Raw genomic sequence first — 9,145 nt, 5'->3', positions numbered from 1 at the left:
AATGATATCCTCAGGAAGCAGGTTTCAAATGTGTCTCCATCATTCACACCCTCAAGAAGAAAGATGAGAGAAATAAAAAATGCTACATTCATTTCAAATATTTGACAAGTTATGAAAGTCCTGGAACAGGTTTCTAAGAACTACAACTCCCAGTGAACACAGGTTCCACCATTCTTTTGTTCCTTTTTTCTAAAAGCTTTTAATTGATTGAGAAAAACTGGTTCACATATCAGTTGATTTGAATGCATTATTCAATGAAAGGAAGAATATATGTCATTTTTAAAAACATCCTTTCTTCTATACAACTGTGTCCAACTAGGCTATGGCCTTTCTGTTTAACTTTTTTTTTTTCTTCCTAAGAAAATAAAATCCCAAAAGTTTAAAAAAAATCCTAAAAGTTTGTGCTTGTGCATAACCTTTGCCTGCTAAAGCAGCACACAGGCAATGACAGAGCTCAAAGCAGCCTCGTTCCTCTGGGTCACAGACACAGCAGGCAGACACTCAGCCACAAAAGCCAGACACTTGAAAGCAGAGATTTAAGAAGGAAATCAGTTGTTCTCCATGTTCAGAAAAAAATAAAAGATGTTCTGAAATAGAAAACAAGAAAGAAAAAAAAAAGCAGTCTATTCTCAGGCAGTAGCCCTGATCACCCTGGAAGACCTCAACTTATATAAACATTGAAATCTTTGAAGTAAATGAAGATCAGCTGTGATGGTTAATTTTATGTGTCAACTGGACTGAGCTAAGGGTGCCCAGCTAGCTGGCAAACGCATTATTTCTGGGTGCATTCATGAGGATATCTTTGGAAGAGATAAGCATTTGAATCAGTAAGCTAAGCAAAGGAGATTATCTTCACCAATGTGAGTGGACATCATCCAATCTGTTGAGGGTCTGAATAGAAGAAAAAGGTGGCCGGGCGCAGTGGCTCACGCCTGTAATCCCAGCACTTTGGGAGGCCAAGGCGGGTGGATCACGAGGTCAAGAGATCGAGACCATCCTGGTCAACATGGTGAAACCCCGTCTCTACTAAAAATACAAAACATTAGCTGGGCATGGTGGCGTGTGCCTGTAGTCCCAGCTACTCGGGAAGCTGAGGCAGGAGAATTGCCTGAACCCAGGAGGTGGAGGTTGCGGTGAGCCGAGATCACGCCATTGCACTCCAGCCTGGGTAACAAGAGTGAAACTCTGTCTCAAAAAAAAGATGAGGAAGGACAAATTTGCTGTTTGTTTGAGCTAGGACATCTGTCTTCTCCTGTCCTGGACATCAGCACCATTGCCTTCAGACTTACTCCACTGGCTCCTCTGGGTCTCAGGCCTTCAGGTTTGGACTAGAACTACATCAGCTCTCCTGAGCCTCCAGCTTGCAGACAGCAAATCCTGGGATTTCTCAGCCTCCATAATTGCGTGAGCCAACCCTCATGAGAAATTTCTTTCTACATGTCTACATATGTCCTACTGGCTCTGTTTTTTTGGAGAACCCTGATTCATATACCAGTCAAATGAGAAATGCAAAGTCTATTTCTTTAGATTTTACTATGGCAAGGGAGTCAGCCTACCATACTTACATTTGGCAGAGATTCAAAGGTAGGCAGAGGGGTGAGAAAGCTTCACAGTAGAACAAAGAGAAGACTTCACATACATCTCGATCAGCACAGGGACACTGTAGGTGAGCTAACTGGAAGCAGAGCATCCTGTGTGGTTGGTCCTAAGTTAGAAGTGGGGGCAAACGCATTTTTTTTTCTCTGATTTGTTCTAAGTTAGTAGGTGAGGCAAAAATTAGGGATGCTGTCAATTATTAATCAAGTCCTGGCCGTTTTGTGCCAATTGTTACACAAGTTATTATCTTTCTGGACTATTTCTGGAGGTAGCAATCTGCCTGCAAGCCTGATATACTCACAGAGCAGGCTGGCTTCTTGTGTTATTTATTGCAGATAAGGGAATTGGTTTCCTGGGCAGGTCGCTACAGCTTGTGTTCTGGAGTTCTATTTTTATATATTATATAGTCTAGCCAATGCCCATTTGTATGTTTAGTCTCTTGTCTTTCAGATGAATACAGATAGCTGTCTTGAGCACCTGACTGATAGCCAGCAAGGTGATTTAAGTATTTCTAGAGAATTACTTTGGGAGACAGCTAATTCCTCTATGCCACCCTGCCTAGAAGTGCCTAAGAATACAGCTGCCAGAGTGAGCACATCCCTCTGAGCTTGATGCACCAAGATGGCGAGGATGGAAGGGAAGGATAATGGCGACGCTAGCGGCGGGGGCCTAGGAGGAGAGGAGGGAAGGAGTGCTCAGTGCTTCTCAGCCCTGGCTCTCAGTTAGAACGTTGTGGACAGCTTTAAGTAAACACTGATGCAGCAACTCTGCCCCACCCACCAAAGATTCTAATTTCATAAAGCAGCGCTGGGCATCAACATTGTTTAAAAACTTCCTAGGTAGGGGCTGGGCGCAGTGGCTCACGCCTGTAATCCCAGCACTTTGGGAGGCCGAGGCGGGCAGATCACGAGGTCAAGAGATCGAGACCATCCTGGTCAACACGGTGAAACCCCGTCTCTACTAAAAATACAAAACATTAGCTGGGCACGGTGGCGCGTGCCTGTAATCCCAGCTACTCAGGAGGCTGAGGCAGGAGAATTGCCTGAACCCAGGAGGCGGAGGCTGCGGTGAGCCAAGATCGTGCCATTGCATTCCAGCCTGGGTAAAAAGAGTGAAACTCCGTCGCAAAGAAAAAACAAGACAAACAAAAAAAAACTTCCCAGGTAATTCTAAGGTACAGCCCGGGTTGGCAGCTGCTGGCCAAAATGAATAATATTTCAGAGACAATGGGAACAAATATTTAGCAATTAGTGAAAATGAAATCAGGACATGCAGCCATGACCACTTTCTCAAGAAGCCTCCAACCTTGCATTCTTGTAGCTTTGCGCTTTTGAAATATAAAATGCAGGCTGGACATGGTGGCTCACACCCATAATCCCAGCACTTTGAGAGGCCGAGGTGGGCAGATCGCCTGAGGTCGGGAGTTCAAGACCAGCCTGAATAACCTGACCAACATGGAGTAACCCCATTTCTACTAAAAATATAAATTAGCCGGGCGTGATGGCAAATGCCTATAATCCTCGCTACTTGGGAGGCTGAAGCAGGAGAATCACTTGAACCTGGGAGGTGGAGGTTGCAGTGAGCTGAGATAGCGCCACTGCAGTGCAGCCTGGGCAACAAGAGTGAAACTCCATTTCAAAAAATAAAAATAGGGCCGGGCGCGGTGGCTCACGCCTGTAATCCCAGCACTTTGGGAGGCCGAGGCGGGTGGATCACAAGGTCAAGAGATCGAGACCATCCTGGTCAACATGGTGAAACCCCGTCTCTACTAAAAATACAAAAATTAGCTGAACATGCTGGTGCGTGCCTGTAATCCCAGCTACTCAGGAGGCTGAGGCAGGAGAATTGCCTGAACCCAGGAGGTGGAGGTTGCGGTGAGCCGAGATCGCGCCATTGCACTCCAGCCTGGGTAACAAGAGTGAAACTCCATCTCAAAAAAAAATAATAATAAAAATAAAATAAAAATAAAAATAAATATAAAATGCAGAGTGAAGCTGAACTAGAGTAGCAAATAGACAAAGGTCATAGAGTGTGAGCCCGCTACACACAATAAAAATGCCACAGGATCTAAACCACAGGCATAAAGAACAAAGGAGTATACTTAAAGCTGCTTCGAAATGACTGAAATTCTACCTGTTCTGAATAGTATCCTGCAATTTTAACTATTAAAAAACGATTTCATTCTTTTAAAAATGCCATTTTATTTTTCACAGATTATGTAGGATGCATGTGTTTTTAGTCTGTCTAAACTTATACATTTCTCAAATGCTTAAAACAGAATTCAGAAGAATTTCACTTGGGATATATAAACTCCAAAACCTCAAAAGAAGCGCACACACACTCTATACACCTGGTATCCATCTTTTATTTCTAGTCATTTCTAAATTTTTGAATGTACCAATGTATCTGAATCTGATACAACACCACCCCCTGGTGGAAATCCATAGAAAAGATCCCACACTTGATTTTACTTGAGAATATTAATACTGCAGGGAATGATTATGATCACATAAAACACTGGTGGGCTTCTCTCACTGTCTAGCAGCAGAATGTTCTCTGCAAACAAAATCATGTGCAAATTCTGGATGAACACAGCAGTAGTGCTGTGACTGTGCTGAGACCTTTCTCTTCCCCACACTTGCATTGGCAGCCCTATATCTCACTCTGGATGTCCAAAATGTATCTTATTGTAACATGTAACAGAAGTCGTCTTCCCCCAAAATTAAAATTAAATCCCTTTCTCAAGCTCTTTGTTTTGTTTTTTTGTTTGTTTGTTTTTGAGACGGAGTCTTGCTCTGGGCCCAGGCTTGAGTGCAGTGGTGTGATCTCAGCTCACTGAAACCTCTGCCTCCCGGGTTCAAGCTATTCTCCCACCTCAGCCTCCTGAGTAGTTGGGATTACAGGCACCCACCATCATGCCCGGTTAATTTTTGTATTTTTGTAGAGATGGGGTTTCACCATTTTGGCCAGGCTGGTCTTGAACTCCTGACCACAGGTGATCCACCCACCTCAGCCTCCCAAAGTACTGGGATTGCAGGCATGAGCCCTCGCACCCAGCCTCCTCAAGCCTCTTTACCTCAATACAGCACGTCCTTTTCCATCCACCCAAACTTTCTAGAGGATTCATAATACACATGTACACATTAAAGGCTCTGAGTAGGTCTGAGTCAAAAATCAGGTTAAATTCATTTAACTCGACAATTCCAACTCATTTTATTGTGAGACACATTCCCCTCCTCCCAATACTTCTTAACAAACCACAGAATACTATGATTGTATTTCATTCAGAATGATTGTTCCACCTTAATTAGCAAATTAGTTCTTTGGCTGCACATGCTGTTCATCTTCAAAAATGCTTAGGCAAAGCCAACCATATCGCAAGCCAGCTCTCAATCACTTACAGTAATGGAACATACAACCCTTAGGTGTTTGACTCCAAGCAGCTATTGAATAGATATGACATCCATAGGCGACTTCATCTCTGTCTCCTACCATCATTACCAGCTGAGGGGAGGAAAAGGTTGCCGCTAGTACTAACAGCAAGCATGCTTTGTCTTCAATTAAACATGGTAATTCTGCATTGTGTGACCACCGTGTAATTTTATTTAGAGGGATGATATTGATGACTTGGCTATAACCTAAGAAGATCATGGGCAGCTCTGCAATTGACAGTGATTTAAATGTTTTCCATACATTATCTCCTCCTGTGAATTTATGAGCCAAATCATATCAAAATCTGTATAGCTTCCAATATTCATATAAATCTGCATAGGTCCTTGGACATCAGATCTAAAGAAATTTTACTCTGTAAGAAGTATTTTTAAGAAAAAATAGAGTTTTATGCCCTATGTCTTTAATACTAGACTTCCTAAATAAGTCTACATGTTGCACCATTTTTTTGGTTGTTGTTGGGTTTTTTAGAGGTGGGGTCTGGCTATGTTATCCAGATTGGACTCAAACTCCTGGGCTCAAGTGATCCTCCTGCCTCAGCCTCTCAAGTAGCTGGGACTCTAGGCATGCCACTGTGATCAGCTTACATGCTGTACCACTTCTAATGCTGAAAACAAAGAAATGTCTAATTAAACTTCCATGCAGTGGAAAAGTTATTTGAATCTGTTCTGTGCTTTGATCAACAGTCTCTGTCTATTTGCTGTCATTTTATGTCATCTACAGCTTTGATTTGGGAGCGGGGGTCCTGAGGGCATGGACACACTCGCTGACCAGCCTGGCAGCCTCCAGAGCAGTGCCCCAGTGCACTGAGATGCCCCCGCTCCCATGGCCATAGTGGTGGACCACAGGCAGCCTCCGGCCATCTCGGGCAAGGAGCTCTGTCTGCAGCCGCAAGCCTGGCCTATAGGGCCTCAAGCCCACCTTCTCCCTGATGTTGTAGGCTCTGTGGAGGGAGGGCTCAAGAGCACAGCATCGAGAAAGAATCTCTCTGCTATTTTCTGCATCTGGGGACAGATTCCAGTCTCCTTTTTGCCTAGTTCCACCCAGGGTTACATGGGATGTACCAGGGTAAATATACGTCAGCCCACTGCCATCCCGGATAAAATGCTCCACCCAGGGAGCCTGAACTTGGAGCACTTGGCCCCTTACAGGGAAAATCTTTGAGTCTCCTGCAAGCTGTCTGCTTCCAAGGCCTGAACAGTTGACCACGACATCAAAGGACGGATGAAGCTCCCACAGGTCTTCTATTCGCCGAGTGAGTATCCAGCCTCCACTTCCTTTTATCCTATGGAAGACAGACCATGAGGTGATCCTTTGTTAGCATCCTGATCAACTACTTCCAGCAAGTAAAGAAAAGGAAACTGGGAATAAAAATTAGATGATGGTCTGATGAACAGACACCTCAAGAGCTTCCAGGGCCCAATCAGGCCAAATTCTAGCCATCAACTGCTTCACATTCGCTAGGGATTTCTCAAGTGGAATCTAAATGGAAACCACTTTTGAAAATTCAAAACAAGGGAGATTATATGCTTTGACCTTTTTAAGTTTTGTAGAGTTCCTATATTATACTAGATGCTGAATAAATGCAAAATTGATCTGGTATTTTAAGTGTCCAAGCATTTCTTATTTATACCACTTATTTAACACTTAAATTTACACCTTAAACATTTTGTCTCATATTGTTAGCTTTTGCATGCTCCTTTGTATTAGCCTGGTCTCCCTAACTAAAAGGTACAGGGGTCATATCCCCACCTGCTTTATGTCTACAAGGATGTTAGCACGAGAAGAACACAAAATATTTGCAGCTGATGAGCAAAATGGCAGCTGTGGTTGATAATTATTGTATTTTCTGGATGAAGTATATCAATAATGAAAATAAATGGCTTATTCTGTACCTGTAGTCTTCTTTTAAATTGAGGTAAAATACACATAACATGAAATTTACCATTTTGACCATTTTTAAGTGTAAAGTTCAGTAGTATTAAGCACATTCACCTTGTTGTGCAACCGTCATCATCATCCACATCCACTATCCATCTCCAGAAAATTTTGACTTTTTTTGAGTTGGGAGTCTCACTCTGTCACCCAGGTTTGGAGTGCGGTGGTGTGATCTTGGCTCACTGTAGCCTTGAATTCCTGGGCTCAAGTGATCCTCCCACCTCAGCCTCCTGAGTAGATGAGACCACAGGTGTGCGCCACCATGCCCGGCTAATTTTTTGTATTTTTGATAGAGACAGCGTTTCACCTTGTTGTCCAGGCTGGTCTGCAACTCACAAGCTCACTCAATCCACCTGCCTCGGCCTCCCAAAGTGCTGGGATTACAGCCATGAGCCACCAAGCCTGGCCTCCAGAACTTTTTAAATCTTGCAAAATGGAAAGTCTGTACCCATTAAGCAATAACCCTCAGGACCTATAATCTTGTCCATAGGTCACTTGTAGAATATAGGAGATTTAATATGAAAAGGGACTATCAGCAGCTCTGTTCAACAGACGCAAGCCGAATGCCTGGATGCAAGGCACTGCTAAGATGGACCAGAAGGCTGTGAGTGACAGTGCCCTTCCTCAAGGGCTGACCGAGGAATTGGCAGACAGAAGTGTAAATGCTTGGCAGAATGGGCTAAGTTCTAAGAAGAAGTGATGTGGAATCAGAAGGCCTGACTTTATGTCCCAGCTCTGCCTCACATTAGCTTTGAGCTCTTGGCCAACTCACCTCACTTCTCCAAATCTGTTTCCTCATCTGCGTCATGGGGAGGATACCTCCCTTGCCTGTCTCACAGGATGCTTGTGAGGTTCCAATGAAATAATGGCCACTTCTTTGAAAAGTCATCAATCACAATAAATTTTAGAGGACTGATATCAATTAATCACAAACTCCTCAGGGGAAGAGATTGTATCTTATGCTTCTTACCGTCCCTGTGACCCAGCTAAGTGACCTGTACCTAGTAGACTGGAAGTGAGTGTTAGCCAATACTAAAGACAATGTGATTTCCTGGTTGGGACCTGTGATGGTTAATTTATGTGTCAACTTGATTGGGCTATGGGGTGCTCAGGTATTTGGTCAAACATGCTCTATATTTCTGCGGAAAGTGTTTTTAGATGAGAACATTTAAATTGGTGGTGGAGTAAAGCTGATTGCTTTCTTTAACGTGGGTCGGCCTCAACCTATCAGTTGAAAGACTGAGTAAAACAAAAAAGTTGACTCTTCCCCAAGGAATAAAGAATTCCTTCTGCTGGACTGCCTTCTGCCTGGGTCTTTGGCCTTTTCCTCCTTTTGGAGTGGAACAAAAACATTGGCTTTTGCTGGGTCTCAAGCCTGCTGGCCTTTCATTAGCTCCCCTGGGTCTCCTGCTTGCCTGCCAACTCACCCTGCTGATCTTACACATACTATTAGTTCTTTTTATCTGGAGAGAAATACAGGGTGGCATAACTTTGGCATCTTCTCTCTGACTGCTGCAATCCAAGCCGTTTCAGGGAGAAACTGGGAAGGGTCGACCTTGAAAATGGAGGCAGAGTGCTTGTATCCTGCCTGCCCCTAAGAGAGCAGAAGTGATCCTCATGGCAGTTCTGAGCACCATCTACTTTCAAGGCCAGATAAACAGGTTTAATGTGAAGGAAAATAATAAGAAAAGACAGAAACTTCTGCAGTGGCTGAGGTGGTCAATGATGGTCAATGAACAGCATGGGTTTGACAACTAATTTGAACTTAGCAAGGAGGGACTCTTTGAAGTGATTCTAACTTTCCACCCCACTTCCTGGTTGGAAAGTTTAATTGAAACTTGTATTAAGATCAGCAGAAAACTGTCCTTCTGATGCTTGGTTGCATTTTTAGAAAATGCCTCACGTTTGTGGTAGTGCAGGCCTGTAATTCCAGCTACTCAGGAGGCTGAGGTGGGAGGATTGCTTGAACCCAGGAGGTGGAGGTTCAGGCTGAGATTGCACCACTGTCCTCAAGCCTGAGATACAGAGCAAGGCACCATTGGAAGGAAGGAAGGAAGAAAGGAGGGAGGGAGGGAGGGAAAGAAAGAAAGAAAAAGAAAGAGAGAGAGAGAGGAAAGGAAGGAAGGAAGGAAGGAAGGAAGGAAGGAAGGAAGGAAGGAAG

General features: G+C 43.8%; 1 protein-coding gene and 1 long non-coding RNA gene across 6 annotated transcripts in view; one reads left to right on the top strand and one right to left on the bottom strand.

Moving 5' to 3' along the window:
- Positions 1-706: 706 nt before the first annotated feature.
- LOC116549466 lies at positions 707-5,854 on the top strand. The gene is made up of 3 exons (XR_004267890.1): positions 707-908; positions 1,202-1,666; positions 5,770-5,854. It is a non-coding gene; the product is annotated as an uncharacterized LOC116549466 (long non-coding RNA).
- The window catches only part of DDO (D-aspartate oxidase), a 26,451-nt gene continuing 22,090 nt past the window's right edge, over positions 4,785-9,145 (bottom strand). For all 5 annotated transcript variants that reach the window (XM_032275040.1, XM_032275041.1, XM_032275043.1 and 2 more), the window contains one exon: positions 4,785-6,331. In XM_032275040.1, the coding sequence (XP_032130931.1) occupies positions 5,764-6,331 (568 nt within the window). In that variant the 3' untranslated portion in view covers positions 4,785-5,763. The remainder of the gene's footprint in view (positions 6,332-9,145) is intronic.

This window comes from Sapajus apella, unplaced genomic scaffold, assembly GCF_009761245.1.
Source record: "Sapajus apella isolate SASKATOON/1434 unplaced genomic scaffold, GSC_monkey_1.0 scaffold6, whole genome shotgun sequence".
Lineage (NCBI taxonomy): Eukaryota > Metazoa > Chordata > Mammalia > Primates > Cebidae > Sapajus > Sapajus apella.
This window is presented reverse-complemented; position numbering and strand designations above follow the sequence as displayed.